The following is a 22,971-nucleotide window of genomic DNA, read 5'->3' as shown; positions in this document are numbered from 1 at the left end:
AGCCATCAGAAGCAATTGGATAAGGATGTTAAGTTATGACCAGCTATTACACACAGGCCTCTGCACAGTGAAGCCTGACATGGCACTTGGAGCATTCTCACCCTGTGCCCTGAAGCAAAAGCTGGCATAGCACTAACGAGAGCTTTTTCCTCTAGGCTATGATCAGTTCACTTTGACTCAGCATGTGGTGTTGCTTGTAAATGAATAATTCCCCTGAGCCTAATTAGGGTTGGTCTAGTCTGTACACTTCCTATTGAGAAAGTATCTCGGAGATCCTGAGAACATTCCTGTGGATCAGACAGCAACTGGGATGGGAAACAGGAACAGCAATGGTGAGAATGCACACTGACTTTTCTCTCCCCTGTTCTCTCCATGTGCAGAATCCGACGTTGCCGACTTTGATGGGAGGAGCTCGCTTCTGTACAGGTTCAGTCAGAAACTGATGAGCACTCTCAAAGATGTCATTTCCCTCAAGTTCAAGAGCATGCAAGGAGATGGGGTCCTTTTCCATGGAGAGGGTCAACGTGGAGACCACATCACCCTGGAGCTCCAGAAGGGAAGGCTCGCCCTGCATCTCAACTTGGGTAGGGCCAGGCATTGCCTCTTTGCTTCTTATGTCAGGCCAAAAGGAACTCCTTTGCCTAGCAGGTCACCATTCCTGGTGCTCTAGTGTACCAGGTGCATGTCGTGGGCTTTCAGTCTAAGTGCACATTCCCCTTATCCTTATGGGAGTAAAAAAACTATATTTAGAAATGTTTAACCCATTGGTAGTATTTTTTAAAGTTTTTTAAGCTTTTTATTTAGTGAGAGAAATGCATAGGGGAGTGACTAAGTTGGGGTCCATACCGAGCACAGAGCAGGCCAGGAGATACTTGCTGTGAGCATTTGGTTATGAGCAGCCAAAAGTAGCTTAGCACAAGCAGCAAAGCGAAGGCAGAGAGAGAGATTTTGCGACGTTCCAGGACTGGTACTGTTAGGAAACTGGTGCAGTTGTAGCCAGGTGGCCGCATGGCCCAGCTACCTGAGCCAGGCTCTACCCCCCACCCTAAAGGGATTCGCTGCTCCTGCTTCCCTGCCACCCTCCGGCAAAGTTTTAAAAGGACTGTTCCTGCACACGTGCTCTCTCGGTTCTTCTCTCTTGGCTCTGCTCCCTGCCTCTTGACTCTTCTCTCTTGGTTCTGCCCTCTTGGCCCTCCATTCCTGCTCTCTTAGCTCTGCTCTCCTGCTCTCCTCTGTGCTCTGCTCTATCTTCTCTCCTCACTAGCTCCTCTCCTCTGGCTCTCTCTCTTATACTTTCTCTCTCCTTTTCCTTCGCCGCCCCTTCACTCCGGTCTGTTGGGTGTTCCCAATAAACCCTTTCCCTTACTCCAGTGTTCGGTGTGTTTTGCGACGGCTAACATTAATATATAACAGGTACTTAGGAAGAGCTATAAGCTAATGGTTAAGTATTTCTCTATCCTATCTATCTGTTTCTTTTAGTAACTCAAACTAAAGTACATTCAGAATTTTTGTATGTGTGATACAGAGAGACAAGAAGCAGAGAAAGCTAGATAGGTGGAGAAAGACGGCACTCCCACCTGCTGGTTCTCCCCCCCCCCCCCCAAATACCTGCAATGAACAAAGGGGCTGAAGCTGAAAGCTGGGAGCAGAATCCAAATTTTTCACATGGGTAGCAGCAATCCAGTCACTTAGACCATCACCTGCTTCCTCCAAGTGTCTAAATTAGCTGGAAGAGGGAGTCAGGAGTGGAGCTGTGTGTTGAAAATCAAGCCCTCTAATGAGGGACATAGGTGTGTTAATTGGCATCTTCACTACTAGACCAAGTGCCCACCCCAACTTTAGCAAATGTAAATACACACATATTATAATGGGGCTTCTTCAAAAATGATTCTACTGAGTGCACTTGCAAAAGGTAAATTTCAAGGGAAAAAAGTGAAGGAGAAATGTTTTAATTGCTTTTGTTTTTTGCTTGCTTATTTGTTTTGGTGAGGGAAGGGGATCATATGTGGTGAAGGGGGAAAAAATGTGAGTTTCTGGAAATTCCTGTGTTTCCTTAAGGGAGACCTCGTTTTCTTTAAGTGCCCTCGTTGTGCCAGAGTGGGCCTTAGACTGGACAAATGCCGGTTAATGTAGAGCAGAATGCTCTCTTGCGTCCTTCGCAGTCAGGACTTAGCCTGTCGCTGTAGGTTGGCTTCTGTCACCACAGGAAAGCGTATTTCACTGGAACCAACATCCTAATCCAGGGAAAGAGGTGGGGGGCGGGGCCCAGCCTCCCTTATGTGGTCAATGCATTTGGGGATAACGCCCAGGCAGGTGAGAGGGAGTTGATTCCCAGGAGCGCAAACGAAAACACAAAGACTTTGCCATAGAAAAATAAACAAGCAAAACAGGACAAGAGCCCAACTGAGGAAAAGTGGATTTGTTTTTTATGAGAGTGAATTTCTGCTTCCTATTTGATGCGGGTTTATGTTAAGAGGATGGGAAGATCATTGTCTTTTAGCACCAAGAGGTATCTCAAAATCTTAATGGAAATGTATGATGTGAAAACACAAAATCTATGCACGTTTTCAAAAATTTGGGGCACCAAAGAAGCACTGTTGAATTCAATTTTATATCAATTTTTTGAAGTACTCTTCTATTTACTATGAAATGCCAAAGGAAAGACATAGCAGAATTCTGTTTGTGAGACCCAGTAGTGTGGAGACTGGAAACCAACCATAGATATTCTAGCAAATATCAATAGAGACACGAGAATGAAGACTAATGCAAACTCACAGCCCCAAGTCAGACAATTCTGGACTTTATGTCAAAGCATTTCTGAGGATCTTCTGGAGTTTATGGTGAGTGTGGGCAGGGAAAACAGAAAGAATCTGCAGATTTGAAAGCCTAACACTCAATGTATTAGATTAAATATACAGCAGAGACTTCTTCAGAAGAGAAGGGAGGTAACATTTACTGCTGGGATGATTGGTTTGCTAACACCTGAGGAGGTGCTGCAGCAGTGAACTATCGGGAGGCTGGATGCTCTAGCACTAATCAGACAAGCGTAAGTCCATTCACTGCTTTCAGGAAAGTAGAATGTGTGGCGTGGAGCTCTTCAATGACAAGGACCTTGTGCAGCCTTGTGGGCGGTGGGTGGAGTTGCTGTGACCAGTCAATAGTAGAGCAGGTGTCTCTTACTGGTTACATGTTGGAATCTTCCAGTTGCTATCAGTTAGGTTTGCTATATGGGTATCTCATTTTTGATCCAAAACTGTGCTACAATATGCAAAGTCCAACATGGTAAAGCAAATTTACTAGTGGTATAGCACAGTAGGAATAGAAGAGAGAGGTCATTCCACAGATCTTATTGGGATTGCAGACATATGTGATCAAATTATGTTGCCTATTTATTTTAAAGACATACTTTTATTTATTTGAAATGTGTAGTGACAAAGAGAGGAGAAAGAGAGTGATGTGGAGAAACAGGGGGAGAGAGAGAGAGAGAGAGAGGGAGAGAAGAGAGATCTTCTATCTACTGGTTCACTCCCCAAATAACTTCAATTGTCAGGGCTGCACTAGGCCAAATCAGGAGCCAGGAACTCCAACTGGGTCTCCCTCAAGGGTGGCGGGGGCCCAGGTACTTGAGCCATCTTTTGCTCCTTTCTCGGATTCATTAACAAAGAGCTGGATTGGAAGCAGAACTTCAGGGACCCAAAGCAGCACTCCAATATGTGATGCCAGAGTTGCTTTTGAAACCTTAAACTGCTATGCCACAAGGCCAACCCGATAATCCTTTATTTATTATAAGGAAGTTATATAACCTCTGAACCTTGTTATCCTTACTTACTTCTAATTTTGGAATAATACTAACTATCTTGCAAAGTATGCATATAAAATAACAAAAACATAAACAAATTTTTCTGTCAATCAATAAACATGGTCAAATACAAAAAACAGGAGCCCAATAGTAACCAATTATTCAACAAGTAATATCTGAAAGATCCATCATGAATTATATTGTGTTTCTGAAAATAAATGGGCATATTGAGAGGAACAGGGCTTGCTCCTAGCAGTGGTAGATGTGATGGCAGAGTAAATCTTTCCATCAGACTCAAATACCTAGCCTTGCTGGTGATACTATAAAGTCTCACATAGTGGACCAGTCAGTAGAAATATCAATCATGTTTTCCCTATATTCTACGCAGCTCTGAGATGTCTTTGTATCTGCTTAGGGAGCCCCCTCCTGTCCATCTGTGTTCTGTAGTTGAGCATATCCTGTTCAAACGCATTTTAGGCAGTCACCAAGCGTATCTGTTAAACAGCACAGCTCTCCAAGTTCCTTCCCTTGGGAAGCACTGCCACAGATCAGTGTTTTAGCCCTATGTGCCTTGGTTGTAGCCTGCAGATGTCTGGACACTCTAAGTAAAGGGATGACAGAGTTGATTTGTCTATAATGGAAAACTCTGTAATGTAAGTTGCATAAGGACAAAGGCAGCCTTTTGTTCCTGTTTGCATCTCTGGAACTCAGAACACTGGCTTAAACTGGGCACTTGTGGCAATTAAGTGTGTTGGAAAAGGGAAGGACCCAAATATTATCTCTACTGTGCTCTCTGCCTGCCTCCTGCCCACACCTGCTGCAATCCTGTGACCCTGACTCCCCTGGAGCCACTCTCTCCTACAATGTGGCCCCGACAGTTACAGGATACATATGGTGGGCTGCCACACATGTAATCCTCAAAAACACTCCAATGTTGTGAGTAAACATGAGTGAATTTGACATCACAGGGTTTGAGTATTGTTTATGGCCTTTTTCTATATTCCTGTGGAGTAGTGGTCTTTCTGCTTTTCACTTGTTGAATTCTTTGTTTGGTGGGGCATTAAGCCTATGATTATAAATTAAAATCTGGTGTCACAAAAATTAAAAGAAGAAAGGAAGGAAGACGGAGTAAAGTATCATATTCTTTATGTACTACATGAAATCTGTTCTCTTTATATTAAACAAAAAATGTAAAAAAAACTTGTTTAGAAACAAGAAGTCTTTATATTATTAGTAGTATTATAGAGTAAATTAAAGGTATCTTGGTTAAAAAAAAAAGAATCCCTCACCCCTATCTTGTATTGTAATACTATACTATTCATCATTTTTCATCATTCTAAATTGTTTAAACTCATTGATAATTTTGTGACCATATTTATATTAGATAGCTTAGTTTTACTTTGGTTTTTGGTAAGCATTTAGGTCCAGGCTTGTTCATATTTCAACAAGGATTTGGTACATATGTGGGTCTTGTTATTACTGATTTTCTCAGTAAATAGATACTTTGAGTACCTAAAAAAGGGGGGGAGGTAATTTACAGATGTGAAATCCTAGTCTCAAAGAAGATACATAATGTGTTCAAGTTATACAACTATTGATTAGTATAGTCACTGTTAACCTGAACTTAGAGCTAACCAGTTTTTACCTATTTTCAGGTTATTAAATATATAAAGGAGAAGGCACTTGATGCAGCAGTTAAGGTGCTTCTTGGAATCCTACATCCCATATAGGAGTACATGGCTCAATACCATCTCTAAATCTTGATCCTAGCTTTCGACTAATGTGCACACATTGGAGGCAACTGGTGATGGCTCAAGTGGTTGGGTCTGTACTGACCATATGGGAGACCAGTGTTGAGTTTTCACTTCCTGTCATTTTTTTCTTGACAGGCAGAGTTAGACAGTGAGAGAGAGAGAGAGAGAAAAAGGTCTTCCTTTTTCTGTTGGTTCACCCCTCAAGTGGCTGCTAAGGCTGGCGCACTGCGCTGATCCGAAGCCAGGAACCAGGTGCTTCTCCTGGTCTCCCATAGCACTCCCAGGCCATAGCAGAGAGCTGGACTGGAAGAGGAACAACCAGGATAGAATCCGGCGCCCGACCGGGCCTAGAACCCGGGATGCCGGCGCTGCAGGGGGAGGATTAGCCTAGTGAGCAGCGGCGCCGGCCCAGTTCCTGTCATTGACCTGTCTCTGTATGGTGGCTGAACTATCTCTTCCTGTCTGCCTGTATCTGTCTCTTTCTTTCTCTGTATTTCTTTTTTAAAGATTTATTTTATTTATTTGAATGACAGAGTTACAGAGAGAGGTAGAGACAGAGAGAGAGAGAGGTTTTCCATCTGCTGGTTCACTCCCTAAATGGCCACAATGGTCAGAGCTGAGCTGATCCGAAGCCAGGAGCCAAGAGCTCCTTCTGGGTCTCCCATGCAGGTGCAAGGGCCCAAGGACTTGTGCCTTATTCTACTGCTTTCCCAGGTCATAGCAGGATTGGAAGTGGGGCAGCCAGGACACAAACTGGAGCCCATATGGGGTGCCAGCACTGCAGGCCAAGCACGCCACAGCACTGCCCCACAGAGCTGGCCCCTCTGTATTTCCAATAAATAAAATAATTGAATAGAAGCTAAAAGAAATATATGTCAGCTTAGAAAACTTGGAAAAATGTTTAAAAATGGAAGCAAATGCTGCCCAAAATTCTACATTTCAATTATCTCTCTCTCTTTTTTTTTTTCTTCACAGGCAGAGTTAGACAGTGAGAGAGAAAGACAGAGAGAAAGGTTTTCCTTCTGTTAGTTCACTCCCCTAATGGCCACTACGGCCAGCATACTGCGCTGATCCGAAGTCAGGAGCCAAGTGCTTCCTCCTGGTCTTCCATGCGAGTGGGCCCAAGCACTTGGGCCATCCTCCACTGCACTCCCGGGCCACAGCAGAGAGCTGGACTAGAAGAGGGGCAACTGGGACAGAATCCGGCGCCCCAACCGGGACTAGAAGCTGGGGTGCTGGCGCCTCGGGTGGAGGATTAGCCTAGTGAGCCATGGCGCTGGCCCCAATTATCTCTTAACATTTAAATATAAATATTGTCTTACTATGAAATGATTTTTGATGTTGGTTTTAACTTTATTTGAAGAAAAGCAAGGAGAGATCTCTCATCTGCTGGTTCATTCCTCAAGTGGCAACACCAACCAGAGCTTCAGTTAGGAGCCTGTAATTCCATCCCATCCTCCTGCCTGGGTGGCAAGGATTCTGCTTCCCAAGATCACAATTGCAGGAAGTCGGCTCAGAAACACAGGTGCTGGAGCTTGAACCAGGCACTCCAAAGTGAGATAAGGGCATTTCAAGCAGTGTCTAAACTGCTGAGCCAAATGCCCAACCATTAGTACAAAATCTTAACAATATTGTTTAAAATTCATTTTCTGTTCCTGTTATTACATAGCTTCCAAAATGGGAAGAGTTAATAACATTATGATCAGGTTCTTTTATTTTTTTTTTTTTTAATCAGGAATGAGAGACATGAAGCAGTGAGAGGGAAAACGGTAGACATGAAGTTAACTGACTTGAGACCGGTGTTGGTCCAGTGAAGGCGTCATTTCAGCTTTGCCCTAACTGGTTGACATGAATATTCTAGCAGTGCTTTCTTTACTGACATTCTCCAGTGTGCAATGTGTATTTGTCACTTAGTCAGTGACTCTGCAGTCCAGAAATTCTGGCTAAGCTTGGGTTTTCAGCACCGCAGCCGGTTGTTGATGGTGCTTGGGGACACACAGTGTGCTGTCATTCTTTTCAAGTGACAGTTTTGTGATTCTCTGATTTCCATCACATGGTTACCCTCACTGTGCCTGACTTTGAACAATCAGTTCTCTCTATGGTGCAATTTAACCAGAAGTTTCCCCTTTGCCTACTTTCTCAGGGAGATTTTTCTAGAACTACTAAATGGGAAAGAGGTTTCTCCTTTCAATCCATAAGGGGTTTAGAGAGATTCCCTTCCTGCTTTTACATGTGTCATTCAGATCGCCTGTGGCTGTCTGCCCTCCATAGAATTCCAACAGCGTGAACCCAGAGATGCGGGTGGAGGATCAAAGAGCAGAGATATTATGTGACTGGGGAACGGTTGTAAGAACTAAACAAGACATCAATAGTACATGCAGGTCACTCATTCTTACAAGAGTTCAGTGCATTTCAATGGAGACAGGGTTTGTGTGATTCCCAGTGTGTGTAACTTCAGTAAAGTGAGGCAGACTTCTAGAGTGAGTAAACCCATGCAGGGCAGCAAGTCCCTCCAGGGGTCAAGTACACAGGCCAGAGGCCAGAGCTCCTGACTGCACAATGAACTTGTTTATCAGTGAAAGTTCTTCACATTATTCAAATACTCAGTAAGATTTGCTTTAGCTCTTTTGAAATTTGGACGTTTTAGCCGGCACCAAGGCTCCCTTGGTTAATCCTCTGCCTTGTGGCACCGGCATCCCATATGGGCCCCGGGTTCTAGTCCTGGAGGATGGCCCAGGTGCTTGGGCCCTTGTACCTGCATGGGAGACCAGGAGGAGGCACCTGGCTCCTGGCTTCAGATCAGTGCGGCACCGGCTGTAGTGGCCCTTTTGGGGGTGAACCAACAGAAAGAAGACCCTTCTCTCTGTCTCTGTCTCTCTCTCACTCTCTAACTCTATCTGTCAAATAAAAAAAAAAAAGAAATTCAGACATTTTAACAAGACAACTCTCACATATTTATGGAATGTCTGTTATGTTTCTGAAATTGTGAAAAAAGACAGAAAATCTTTTTTCAAGTTGCCATTTTTTTTTTTCAATTTTTTCTTATGTATTTGAGAGGCAACAAGATAGAAAGAACTACCCTCAAACACCTACAGCCACTGGAACTGGGCTGACTTTGAGGCAAGACATGGGAAACTCAACCCAGGACTTTCATAGAAGTGGCAGGGACCCAAGACCCTTGATCATTATTGCTGCCCACCAGGGCCTGCATCAGCAGGAAATACAGCCAGGTTTCAAACCCAGACACTGTGTGTGGGTGTGGTTATAACAATGGTTGGGTTAACTGCTAGGTCATATGTCCAAACCATTTATGGCTTTATATAATTTTTTTATAACTTTAGGGCCTGGAATGATATTTATAATGTTTTAAGTATACATGTACTTCAAATAGTTCATAGGGGTGGATGCATTTGGTGCAGTGGTTAAGCAGTCACCTGGGAGAGCCAAATCCCATATTGGAGTAGCTGTGTTCATGTCCCAGCTCTGCTTCCCATTCCAGCTCCCTGCTAATGCACACCCTGGGAGGCTGCAAGTGATGGCTCAAGTAGCTGGATCTATACCATCCACGTGGCAGGCATGCATTGAGTCCAGGGCTGAAGGTTAGGCCAGCCCTAGCACAACCTGCTATGGGCATTTGGGTAGTGAACCAGTAGGTGAGACATCTCCCTCTATCTATTTCTATATTTCTGGCTTGTTGCCTTTCAAATAATAAAAAAGATGATTTTGAAAATATCCCTTGTAATGGAATTAAATGATAAATTTCAAGGGCCAGTATTATGGCATAGCGAGTAAAGCTGCTGCCTGTGGTGCTGGCATTCCATATGGGTGCTTGTTCAAGTCTTGGCTGCTCCACTTCCAATCCAGCTCTAAGCTGATGCTAGTGGGAAAGCTGTGGAAGATGGCCCTGGTACTTGGGACCCAACCATCTGCATGGGGAGACCTGCATGAAACTCCTGGCTTCTGGCTTTGGTCTGTCTCAGTCCTGGCCAGTGCGGCCATGTGGGAAGTGAACCAGCTAATGGAAAATCTCTCTCTCTCTCTCTCTCTCTTTTTCTCTCTCTCTCTGTTTCTCAACTCTACCTTTCAAACAATAAAATAAAATAAAATAAAATAAAATAAAATAAAGATAAAGTTCATTTTAAGGCAAGAAAAAAAATTGAAATCACACAGTGAGAAGTTTCTAAAAGTTCTCCTAGAAACTGGTATCATGTAAAAGCTATGCATGGATTTCAAAGTGCATGAGAACAAGTTTTCATTTAATTAGAAGTAAGATTTTCTTGATATGCTTCTGACTCATGAGTTAGCTTGTGCACAACTTCATTGTTTCTTTTTATCTTTCACAATTGCCCACGAGAGTTTTTATCTTCCCTCAATAAATTAGAAACTGGTTAAAACTAGTAATTAAACTTCATATGCCACTGAGATGAAACTTGAAATAGATATCCCGAGATAAATTGTTTGATAGTTTCTTGAGAACTAAGTTCTTATTGTAATTTCTGATGTTGAAAATTTCCAGGTAAGATGTTCTACAAAATGCCATTTTTCTATTTTTATTGATAGAATCTTAAATACTCTTCTCAATGAATAGCAGAAATTCCATTTTCCGAGTTGTTTAATCACTTTATTTAACTCAATTTGTTTTCATATCAGCTATCTGATATGAAATATTCTATTAGGATAGAATATTGACAAGCGGTGTTGGAATTCCTGTCTGCACCTTTTGTGCTAATTAAAAAGCAAACATGCAATTCAGGATTTGGTCAATAATATGCATATCTCTGATACATAGTTATAAATGAACCAGCTATGCTGTGTGAGGATTATGTTTTTAATGAAGTTTATTTTTCCCATCAGCAAAAGTAGCTATGCTCATGTAAAACACAAAAAGAAGAAAGACATTTTGTGTTAAATGCCTTCTTGAGTTTTATTTTTATTCATGCTTAATCCATACTTGTGTTTAGTTCATATTTAGACTTTTCTATCTGCTTTGTGTATTTTCAATGAGTAAGGTACACATTACTAATATTTATTGGAAGTTACTGTTTATTTTATCAAACAATGCAGTCAAAGGCTGGCGTTGTAGCTCAGCATGTTAAGCTGACACTTGTGACTCAAGAATCCCATATTTGAATACTGATTCAAGTCCTGGTAATTCTCCTAGGAAGACACCAGAAGACAGCCCAAGTACTTGGGCCCCACCACCCATGTAGAGTACCTGGATGGAGTTGTTGGATCTTGGCTTCAGCCTGGCCTAGGTCTGGCTGGATCTTGCTGTTGTGGACATCTGGGCAGTAATGGAAGATCTCTCTCTCTCTCTCTCTCTTTCTCTCCACCTCTTGTGTGTGAGTGTGTGTGTGTGTGTGTGTGTTTCCCTTTCTTTCTGCCACTGTGATTTTCAAATAAATGAATGTTTAAATTTAAAAAGGCAGCTACTGCTTAGCATATTTCTGAAGTTGCGTAAGTAATACTGTGCCATTTATTTTTATTGTTTTGTGAGATAGATGGTGAGGCAGAATGCAAGAGAGAGAAAGAGAGAGAACTAATCTCTGGGTTCATCTTGAAACACCCTCCACAGAGGTGGGGTGGTCAAAGCCAGGAGATGCAAACTTACACCAGATCTCCCATTTGAGTGCCAGGGATCCAACTACTTCAGTCATTACCTACTGATCCCAGGGTGTGCTTTAGCAGGAAACTGGAGTCAGGAGGCAGAACTGGGTATTGAACCCAGGTACTCCAATGTAGTATACAGTCATTCTTACCAGTGGCTTAACCACTAGATGAAATGTTCACCCCATAAATACCATTCTAATGGCTATGTAATATTCCATCTGGCAAGTGTAATGAAATGAACTCAGGGTTGTTGTCTTTTTCTCTTTGTAAATTATTGGATATTGTTTCCAATTTTTAAAACGTTAGCGATTAAAAAATAATATTTACAACATTTAAAATTGTCATTTCAGAATATGCTTCCAGAAAGTAGGTTTTTAGTTACAAAGTTGTGAACATTTTTTCTGAATTCCTCAATATTAATTGACATGTGTTTTGAAAAGATTGGTGGTATTCAATTTTCTATTTTCTTCAGGCAATGAAAATATTGGCTAAGTAAATGAACAGTGTAAACAAGGAGCAATGTTAATCCTCTTTTGAGAAAGGTCCAACAAATTGCTTTAAGTATTCATAAAAATTTCATGAGCTATTTTGCATGAAATGGTAAGTGTGTTAATTAAGGTTTATGGTTTCATTAAATGCACCAAGCAAATAGTAGTCACTATTTATTTAAGAAAGTGTGCATTTTTTATTCCCCTAAAATCTTAAAATTATGAGTAGCAGGATTGTTGGAAGAGATGGGAGGAGTGAATGTTCTCCACTAGGGCGAGGGTGTGGGAAGAAGGGCTAACTCCAGACCTTAGGGGAGTGCTCATGGAGTGAGCCGTGCTATCTTGCTCCCACCGATCCAGCTGTCCTGGGCAGTAGGATGGTGATAGTGAAAGTGGAGGTGAACGCATGGCGGGTACTATAGCAACAAAGAACCAGGCAACCTCAGCTCGAGAGCTTCAGGTTCAAGGAATTGAGATCCCAGACAGGAGCTAGAAAGTCTTGATCTAATCCTAGATCTAACATGATAGTGTTGCTCCTTACACTTGGAAGTGACACCCCCAGTCTACTTTGAAAAATTCTCAAGGGGATTTTAAAATTGCTGGCTTCATCCACTTTGGTAGCCATTATAAGATATAAAACAAAGATACAATTGTGTCCAGAATATACCAGAATAAATTTCAAATAAGATGAAATAAAAGAAAACTTGGGAGAATTTTTCAGTGACCTCAGAAAAGGCAGCTTTGAAAAGATCAAAAAAATCCGGAAGCCTGCCATTAAAGAGAAAAAAATGATTACTTTTTTCAACACAAAAATATATGAATGATGACTTAAAAATTAAACAAACACATAAAAACAACATCAAAAATCTACTGTGAAAATCATTAAATTGATCTTAAATTGGACTAAATACAGAGTGACAAGAAAATTGATAGAAAGATGAGAGATAATCAGAGATTCCACAGTAAAGGAAATAAAAATGAGAAAGCTTTCAACTTCATTCCTATTAAAAGAAACACATTAAAATTACTCTGAAATAGTTTTTACCCATCAAACAGGCAAAATTGTTAAGCTAGATCACATTATATTGGCAAGCTTGTGGTACAAAGCACTCTCGGGAATTGCTAGTAGTTCAAATAGATTCTGCTTTCATAGACAATTTGGTGTTTTCTGTCAAAATTGCAAATGTGAGACCTTTGAATACCAATTCATTATCTAAGAGTACATGCTACAGAAATGCATGCTTAAGCTCATGGAACACGACCTCTACATACAAGGCATGATTGCAGTCTGTGTAAAGGAGAAAGGCAAATCTAAGTTTCTACCAACAGAAAACAATTTAAATAAAATTGCACATCTTTCATTCTGTGGAATACTATTCAGCTATAAAAATAAGTGGGAAATCTTTTTACCTTTTGGTAAAGAAATATTTTCAGAATAGATTGCATGCTAAGGGAAAATTGAGGATAAATGTGTATTTTACTATTAAACATTAATTAAATGAAACTAAGGAAAAATTCTAATTGCCCTCCTGTATTTATCAATTTATTTGTTATGGTTAAATTTGTTGAAGCAGGAATCTTAGAGTAGGTAAATATGAAAAGATTTTATTTCAATCATTCTTAGTATTGATCCTTTTAAGGAGATCAGTAGACACTTCAATCTCACAAAAGCAGAGCATAGAGCAAGCAAGAGGGGAAGAGGCCATGATTGTGATTTCTTCCCTTTTGTTTCTTTGCTTCAGTGACATAAAGAAACTTTCATAAAGAAATCTTTCATCTTTTGAATGTATAAATAAATCTTTGTTAAATGCCTTTCATCTTTTAAGAAAAAAAGTCAGACACACATCAAATGTAAAGTGAGAACTCCAATATTATATCTATCTGATTTACTACCTAGAACTGATCGTTTATAAGGGCCACTAAGTTTCCTTCAAGCAACGTTAGCTCCTGGACAAGTTTTATTTTATAAATATAAGCTCTGTGTGTGTGTGTGTGCATGGAGACAGGGGTGAGAGCACTCGGGCTCTGTGCTGTTTTTTCTCAGCTCAAGGCCATTCACAATGATCCTTGTCCTAAACACTGGTCACTCTAAGAGAAGAGATTCAGAGAGAAGGAAGAAAGTGAAAGAGAAGGAAAGGGTAACAAAGGGAAGGAGATAGAGAGGCAGAATGAAAAAGAAAAATATCTGTTAACATTAGCATAGTCCAACAGAGCTTGGCACTGCAAAATTTGTGGTGAAAATTAAAACAAATAAATAAACAAAATAAAGTCAGCCATTAGTTCTCCAGCTTTGTTAAATGCCCTCAACTGTTCATACAGTTAATGAAGCTACAGGTGTAACTCAATGAAGGGTATGAGAGCTAGATCAAGGTGGGAGTAGGGAGGCTGCAGGGCAGAGGCAGCTCCCAAGGTCACACAGGCTGCTCTCAACTGTGCTAGAGAGAGAAGAGAAGCCTCTTGCCTTCACTTACTAAAGAGAATGAATAAAACCATTCAATAATAAACTTAACCCAATGATTGAAAAGGAGTAGATCAGTAATGGTTGTATCCAATTGGTCATTTTACTAAAGTTGAGGCAAAATTCTGCAGCGAGAAAAAATTGTGTAATCATATTGATGGAAGGAGATAGCTAAGGACTTCCACAAAGTTGGAAGTTGGGGACAGGGCCAGGGAGCCAAGAAGGCTCCATTGACAAAAGCATATCCCAGATCCTCCCAAGTGAGTCTGCCAAGCTCTACTTAGTCTGCTTTCTCAATATCCATGCCAAAGTCAGAGAATATACCAAGCAGACATGTGTTCAAATTCTGGGTGCCCTTGGAAGCATGTATGCAAGAGGTTGTTGAGTCTCAGAATACTTATTTGTAAAACATAGTTTTCCCTTACGCGATTGAGGATAGACATGGTAACATCCCTAGTTCAGTGCCATTCATACAGCAGGCAGCTATAATGATGACCTTCTCACCTCTGCCTTCACCCGCAAACTTCCCTCACTGGCTGGCTCACTGTTTTCCTCATCCCATCTCTGCTCCCCTCCTGCCAAGCACAGCTCAAAGTCCACTTTCTCCTCTTAAACTCAAAAATAATATGTGTTGGGGCCGGCACTGTGGTGCACTGGGTTAACACTCTGGCCTGAAGCGCCGGCATCCCATATGGGCGCCGGTTCGAGAACCGGCTGCTCCACTTCAAATCCAGCTCTCTGCTATGGCCTGGGAAAGCAGTAGAGGATGGCCCAAGTCCTTGGGCCCCTGCACCCACATGGGAAACCTGGAGGTGGCTCCTGGCTCAAGGCTTTGCATCAGCCCAGCTCCGGCCATTGTTGCCAACTGGGGAGTGAACCATCAAATGTTAGTGTTACCATCAAATTAATGTTACCATCTCTCTCTCTCTTTTTTTTTCTCTCTCTCTCTACCTCTCCTCTCTCTGTGTAACACTGACTTTCAAATAAATAAATAAATCTTTAAAAAAATAATATGTGTTGTTGCTAAAAGGAAAAATCTTCTTTTTATTTTTTTAAAGATTTATTTTATTTATTTGAAAGACAGAATTAAAGAGATAGGTAGAGACAGAGAGAGAGGTCTTCCATTCGCTGGTTCACTTCCCAGATGGCTGCAATGGCCAGAGCTGTGCCGATCCGAAGCCAGGAGCAGGAGCTTCTTCTGGGTCTCCCATGTGGATGCAGGGGCCCACAGATTTGGGACATCTTCTACTGCTTTCTTAGGTCATAGCAGAGAGCTGGATCGGAAGAGGAGCAGCTGGGGCTAGGACCGTACCCTTATGGGATGCTGGCACTTCAGGCCAAGGCTTTAACCTGCTGCGCCACAGCACCTGCCCCAAAACCTTCTTTTTAATCTTGTACTTGTGGACACTAGGATATTATTCCTTTTTCTATTTACTTGTTCAAGTCCTGGGTCGGTCATTTGGGCAAGTGGTTAGCACACCAATTAGGATGTCCATATCCCACATCAAAGTGCCTGGTTTTGATAACAGCTCCTAACTCCAGTTTCCTGCTAATGCAAACTGTGGGAGGCAGCAGCTGATGGTTCAGATAGTTGGGACCCTGCCTCTTGTGTGTTGTAAGCTTCAACCGAGATGTTGCAAGCATTTGGGGAGTGAACCATCAGATGGGCTTGTTCTATCTATTATCTATTATCTATCTATCTATCTATCTATCTATCATTTATCAATCTTTGTTTCTTTCTGTCTCACAAATAAATATATATTTTAATTTAACAGCTCAAGTACTGAAAACATACCATTGAGTGTCAGAAAGGGAGTGTGGGTATCAGTTGAACTAGAATGTGGTTCTGGGTCTGTTAGTCCTTCACAACTCCACCACAGCTGGGGGCCTGCAGCAATGGACAGTCTTTACCTTTGGAATAGAGAATGGTGGCATAGAGTATGTAATGTTTTCCAAGCTGAGTACCAGCTATACGAAATTTGTGAAACCACAAGTGTAATTTTATGTAGGTTATTTAGTGCATTTGCATTTTGAAGGGAACTCAACACAGAAAGGTCAGATCATGTGAAAATTTCCTCCTATAGTATGACATTTGCATTCAAAAAGCTTCAATTGTCCAAGCATTTTGCTTTTGATTTTTCCAGTTAAAGAGGCTCATCTGGTGGCACTCAAATCTGCACTGGATACAGATGTCCTCTGCCTTTCTCTGCCTTCACAGATGACAGCAAGTCCCGGCTCAGCAGCAGCGCGCCCTCAGCCACCCTGGGCAGCCTCCTGGATGACCAGCACTGGCACTCAGTCCTGATTGAGCGGGTGGGAAAGCAGGTGAATTTCACGGTGGATAAACACACACAGCATTTCCGGACCAAGGGAGCAACAGATGCCTTAGACATTGACTACGAGGTGAGTTGACCCTCCCTGCTCATGTGCAGACTGCTTGCTCAAAAGTAAGTGTAAAAAAATTAAAGATCAGTAAACAGAGCAATTGAGAGAAGAGGTGGGGGACTGGGGAACCTTGCTCTGAGTCTCACCTCACTTCCATCAGTACCTCCTGGTCTATGGTCTACGGGAGGTGGAATCTGTTATGTAAGCACTAGTCATTAACTCTCACCCTCACGCAGATGTTTGATTGACAGAGCTGTTTCTTCCCTGCTCTCTTGCAGAAGTGGCTTAGGGAAGGCATCACCTCTGTAGTCCACAGCTCTGGAAACCAACAGCCAAGAGTTACCCATTATTGTGTGCAAATAGAAGTACACAGTATGCCCCTACTGTGTACCAGCCTCTGTGTTGGGCAATATTCAGTGCTAACTAAAGCAGACTCCCTGACTTAGGGAAGCTTAAAGTTCAGTAGCTGAGATAAACCCTTGAAGAACAAACAAGGGGATGCCACAGTGAGGGAAGCCTTAGGCACTGGTGGGGTTTATGGGACAGAACACCTGACTTAGCCCAGAAAGATGGCAGAAAGTTTCCAGCCAGAAATGCTGCTGTCTTTAAGAAGAATGGGGTTGGCTTGGTGAAAAAGGTAGGAAGGCATGTCAGGACGTGGGCTGTGATGTCCAATAGTCTGGATTTTATGGTGTTCAAAACAGCAAGCTCAGTGGTGTGCTAGAGTCAGTTTGTACTGTTCTTGAGGACCAAACATTAGATTCTCAGACATTATGTGAGCTAGTAGGTAAAGACAACCATCATTAAAAATTAAGCTGTACAAATTTGCAATTAAATAATCTTAAAAGTTAATAAATCCATTGATTCCTAATTGTTTTACTATTTTACATCTCTCTCTCTCACTCTTTTTATCTGTCATCTGTACGTACTCTTGAAATTTTTATAACTATTCTCTCTGATAGTAAAAATACTTTACATTGGACTGCTAAAGTGCATCTCTTTCCAATTCCAATGTTAAGGATATCCTTCTAATAGGTTGAAATCCACCATAGTAGAAGTATTTATACTACTGATATTTACAAACACTATAAATTGGGTTTGATTTATTTCTTTGTGAGCTATTGGTGTCAAAAAACTGCAAGTCTCTGCCGGTGCCGTGGCTCACTAGGCTAATCCTCCACCTTGCGGCTCCAGCACACTGGGTTCTAGTCCCGGTTGGGGCGCCGGATTCTGTCCCGGTTGCCCCTCTTCCAGGCCAGCTCTCTGCTGTGGCCAGGGAGTGCAGTGGAGGATGGCCCAAGTGCTTGGGCCCTGCACCCCATGGGAGACCAGGATAAGTACCTGGCTCCTGGCTTCGGATCAGTGTGGTGCGCCGGCCGCAGCGCGCCAGCCGTGGCGGCCACTGGAGGGTGAACCAACGGCAAAGGAAGACCTTTCTCTCTGTCTCTCTCTCTCACTGTCCACTCTGCCTGTCAAAAAATACAAGTGTCCTATTTTCCCACAGTATGTGGTAAAAACTAATTTTTATTTTTGCAATGGTTTGTAAAATTAATCAAAAAATAGAAAGCAGACTATAAGACAGAATGTACTTGACTATAGATAAAATAAGTCTGCAAAATAAAAAGCAATCTATAAAAATCAAGTGGTTATATGAAACAATGAAATGGATTCTAAGTTTTATTATTATTTGCAAACTGTGCACTATTCATTGTTTATATGAGCAAAGCAGGCTTCTGTTTGTTTAAACAGATGTGCGTCCGTGTGTGTGTGTGTGTGTGTGTGTGCGTGCATATATGCTCATTTCCCAATCTGGACAGCCTGTTTTTAAACATTCACCAACATGCCACATAACACAGTGAGCGATAAAACAAAACACAGACAAGGACGAGGTGATGGAGAGCCATGTGAGCCCTGTTAAAGAACTTGAATTATGAAGGACGAGGAGCCACTCAAGAGTTGTTTTGCAGGATAGTGACATGGCAAGTTTCATGCGTTAGAATCGCAATTCTAAATGCCTGGTTCAGGGACCAGTCCAATTGACATTCCTTGGAAGCTTACTAAAAATGAAAATATTCTGGCCCTATCAAGATCTCTCAGTGAGAAACTCTGGCAGAGGACTCAGCAGTCTGGTCTCTATGAGAAGACCCTGGGTGACTCTGAAGCTCCCTAATGACTGAGCAGCATATTAGAGAGCAGTGAGTTGGCAGGTTGTGCACAGCCTGGACTTGTGAGTGGGTGGAGAGAAAGAAGGGTAGAGCTGATGAAAGAAGGGTAGGAGACCCTGCTAAAAGAAAATTGCAATCCTTAGTGGAGTAGATAATAGAACAATGGAGATGGATAGGTGTACTAAAAAAATTAGGAGCCAAAGTTTTTTGATCACTATTACAAGCTGTGAGAAAGATGTATTCTTTTCATCCCATCTTTAGTTTAGGATACTGTGGATAAGATATGCCATTCATTAATGTTAAGGGAGCATTTGCCATTCTGACTCAGAATTCAAGATAACAGGTATGTTTTTGAGATTCTGAAAACTAGAAGTGTGTGAATATCAATAGCTTTCCCTTATCAATCTGTTTGATCAATTGAAAAAAAAAAACAAAGAGTACACAGAATACTAGGATTATTTCAAAGCAAAGAGATTTCTTTCATGAACTTCAAGACAACAGAGGAAAACATGAAATCATATTTAAAGTCTCTTCATTTACCCCGAATATTTTCTCCCTAGTGTCCTATCAGATGTTTCTAAAATTCATCCTACTCTCCGATTTAACACTTACTGGTGAGTCTATGATGGCTTATCTGTGGTCTCTATGTAAGGGATCTGTATGAGATGACAGCTAGGTGACATTAAATTGAATGTCAGTATTGCAGGAAATGAAATCCAATGATGTCACTCAATTTTTGAAACTGGAACTGATTTCTTGAGGCTACACATGCATGTATTGGTGTCTTGTGAAAAGTGCTCCCTTAGAAACAGCTTAGATAATTCTTCTAAAGATACTTCTGCTTTAGAGATATCAAGACTTTTCTAGACAGTGTGGCCAGCTTGCTCTGATGCTCATAGAAGAAGACAAGTTAGCTGTAACAGCAGCATGACAGCTTGCTGTGCCTGAATACCGGAGTTAAGTGTCAAGAGAAGTCTCTAATCTTGAAAACTCACCACTTTACCATGAACTACTTGTATGAACCTGGGGAATGAACCTGGGGAAACAACCTACACTCAGAAGTAAAGTTAGCATCCCTGTTGGAACGAATAGTGCTAACCTGATGTCTAAACCTAAAGCCTATTTTATCACAATGATATCTGTTGATCAGAGTCTATGCTATTGATTTGCTTTCTGCCATGAGCCCATTTGTACATGCATGGGCCTTGGACACCAACACCTCAAATGATTACTGTGGCCACATCCTTGGTGTCCAGCGACCCAGCAGAACTTGTCCTGCTGGGCTACTCAGGACAAGTTCTGCTGCTGCTCTGCAGCTGTAGAGTAGCCAATTTTATATCAAGGCTAATTGTATTATGCAAATATTTTAAAATTTTACTACTATGATATGGTAATGCTTAACAAAAATGTGATAGCTTCCTTTCTTTTTAGTTTTTAAAAATTTATTTATATAAAGGAACAGGTTTCATGTATTTCATATCTACAGTTATAAGAACATAATGATACTTCTGCCTACCCTTCCTTGCTCCCATTCTCCTTCCTCTTCCTTTCTTGTTTTTCTCTAAATTTTTGCAATGACATACTTTCAATTTACTTTATAATCACAATGTTAATACTCCACTAGATAAAAAATTCAACAAGTAGTAAGTAGAAAAACATTGCTCCTCAGGAGTAGATGGAAAGGCTATAAACAACAACCAAGTCTCAAGATGTCAGTTTCACTCATATATCATCCCTTTCTTCATCGTAGACTGCACTAAGGATATCAGTCAAGTGACACAACGGCTTTCTAGGAGGCAGCTGTGGGAAATTTGGCAGACGCAGTTGTCAGCTTCTCTTCAGCCACCCAGAAGTCTAATACAGACAAGGGCTCCTAGAATCTTCTATCGAGAGAGAGAGAGAGAGGGCGAGAGAGAGAGAGGGAGAGAGAGAGAGAGAAAGGGAGAAAGAGAAGACATGTGGATCCTATACTTAATGGAATGTCTTCCCAGCACACATCACCGTTCGTACGTCCTCCAGCGGCTATGAGGAAGACTGTTGTAGGTCACTCTATATTCAGCCTACAGCAGAAGACAGATGTTTTTAGGATCTTTGCCCTCCCCTGATATCCTTATAATCCAAGAAGTCCTTTCTTGTCATGAGCATTCACTGTCCCTATTCTACTCAACCATCTTAAAAGACTCCAAATTGTTAAAAAAAAATTTTTTTTTTGACAGGCAGAGTGGACAGTGAGAGAGAGGAAGAGAGAGAGAGAGAGAGAGAGAGAGAGAGAGAGAGAAAGGTCTTCCTTTTTCCGTTGGTTCATCCCCCAGTGGCCTCTGTGGCCAGCGCGCTGCGGCTGTCACACTGCGCTGATCCAAAGCCAGGAGCCAGGTGCTTCTCCTGGTCTCCCATGTGGGTGCAGGGCCCAAGCACTTGGGCCATCCTCCTCTGCACTTCTGGGCCACAGCAGAGAGCTGGGCTGGAAGAGGAGCAACCGGGCAGAACCGGCGCCCTGACCGGGACTAGAACCCCGGGGTGCCAGCGCTGCAGGCAGAGGATTAGCCTAGTGAGCCGTGGCACCAGCCAAAATTGTGTTTTTAACAATATATGATCTATCTTCATGACTGTATACATGCTGAAAATGCATGCTTTTCAAATTCCAAAGTGCATTTAAATAAAAATGATTTATTAAGTGAAATGTAGAATGAGAATAAGCTAAAACCCTTGGACAATTTAAAAATTTATACATATTTAAATTTTCTCAAAAATAGGTTTTGTAGAAGTTTTAAAGAATAACCTTATTCATTAAGAAAAAAAAAAGAAATCTTAATTCATGCTACAGTGACATTTTTAACTTAGGTTGTAAAACCCAACATTTTGGGGCCGGCACCATGGCTCACTTGGTTAATCCTCCGCCTGTGGCACCGGCATCCCATATGGGCCCCGGGTGCTAGTCCTGGTTGCTCCTCTTCCAGTCCAGCTCTCTGCTGTGGCCTGGGAAGGCAGTGGAGGATGGCCCAAGTGCTTGGGCCCCTGCACCCCATGGGAGACCAGGAAGAAGCACCTGGCTTCTGGCTTCAGATCAGCACAGCACTGGCCATAGTGGCCATCTGGGGAGTGAACCAACGGAAGGAAGACCTTTCTCTCTCTCTCTCTCTCTCTCTCTCTCACTGTCTATAACTCTACCTGTCAAATAAATAAATTAAAAAACACATTTTATGACATCTTTAAAAGCACAGAAATGAAAAAGCAAAGCTGTTTCTCACTTAGATGGTGGTACTATAATACAATGGTAAAGACAGGATAATGTCATTCAAAACTGGAAATAAGTGCTCTTCAACTCAACAATTATTTCTAGCTATTTATTCTGTAATTATGGGCAAATGCATGAGATGTGATATATGCTCAGAATAATAAAAGATGGAAAATTGCCAAAAAGTCTATCAAATGGTGATGATCAAAAGCTTGGGGAAGCTATACCTGGGAAGAGATCAGCTACTGTGCCTGGTAACTCACAGTGTGGCATAGGCCACACAGCCAACCTGAGTCTTGACAGGACAATAATCCCCCTGGGGAAGGAGAAAGTGGAGGGCCTTGGGGATGTGGTCTGAGGCCCTCCGCCTTGTGCCTCCCTACCCCTGGAATCCTGGCAAGAAACAACTGCTATCGCCACCCAAGTTTTGATGAGACATGAGATTTTTCCGACCTCTGCTCTTAGTGAGGGCTGCACCAGATAGTAATGCTTAGCTATAATCTGGAGTTGGGTGTTCAGCAATGGAAATCCTGTAGCTCATGTTGCATTCATCTGACTCATTTTGTTTAAGTGTCATCTCTTTGCTACATGGGACAAGGACCAAGGACAGCTCATCTTTCCTTTGCTATCTGTGTCAGAACCTAAAATGATTCCTTTATATTTATCAATTGATTAGTCAGCTTTCAACTTGCACAGGGATACTTGACCAACCCATAAAAAAGCAAAATGTACTCATTTAAAAGAATGACAAATGGCCAACAGGTGCATGAAAAATGCTCAACCTCATTAATCATCAAGGAAATGCAAATCAAAATCACAAGGAGAAATCACCTCCCTCTAGTAAGACCAGTTATTATCAAAAAATCAAAAGATAGCAAGTGTTGGTGAGGATGTAGAGATAAAGAAACTTTTGCACTCTGTTGGTGGGAATGTGAATTAATTTGCTAATCCATTGTGGATAACAGTATGGAGGTGCCTCAGAAAACTACATAGAACTATCATATGAGCCAGAAAATCCATCATTGCATATATATCTAGGAGAAACTACATCCATCTCTCAAAGAGATGTTTGTATAT

The 22,971-nt window shown here is 41.7% G+C and overlaps 1 protein-coding gene across 2 annotated transcripts in view; it reads left to right on the top strand.

Annotated features, from left to right (window-relative positions):
• The window catches only part of CNTNAP5 (contactin associated protein family member 5), a 991,178-nt gene that overhangs the window by 437,186 nt on the left and 531,021 nt on the right, over positions 1–22,971 (top strand). For both annotated transcript variants that reach the window (XM_051848810.3, XM_089329361.1), the window contains exons 5-6: positions 381–584; positions 16,328–16,512. In XM_051848810.3, coding sequence (XP_051704770.3) covers positions 381–584; positions 16,328–16,512 — 389 coding nt within the window. The remainder of the gene's footprint in view (positions 1–380; positions 585–16,327; positions 16,513–22,971) is intronic.

Source organism: Oryctolagus cuniculus, chromosome 3, assembly GCF_051225735.1.
Source record: "Oryctolagus cuniculus isolate XC-2025 breed Fujian yellow rabbit chromosome 3, ASM5122573v1, whole genome shotgun sequence".
NCBI classification, from domain to species: domain Eukaryota; kingdom Metazoa; phylum Chordata; class Mammalia; order Lagomorpha; family Leporidae; genus Oryctolagus; species Oryctolagus cuniculus.
The sequence above is the reverse complement of the archived record's forward strand: the minus strand, read 5'-3'. Positions and strand labels throughout refer to the sequence as shown.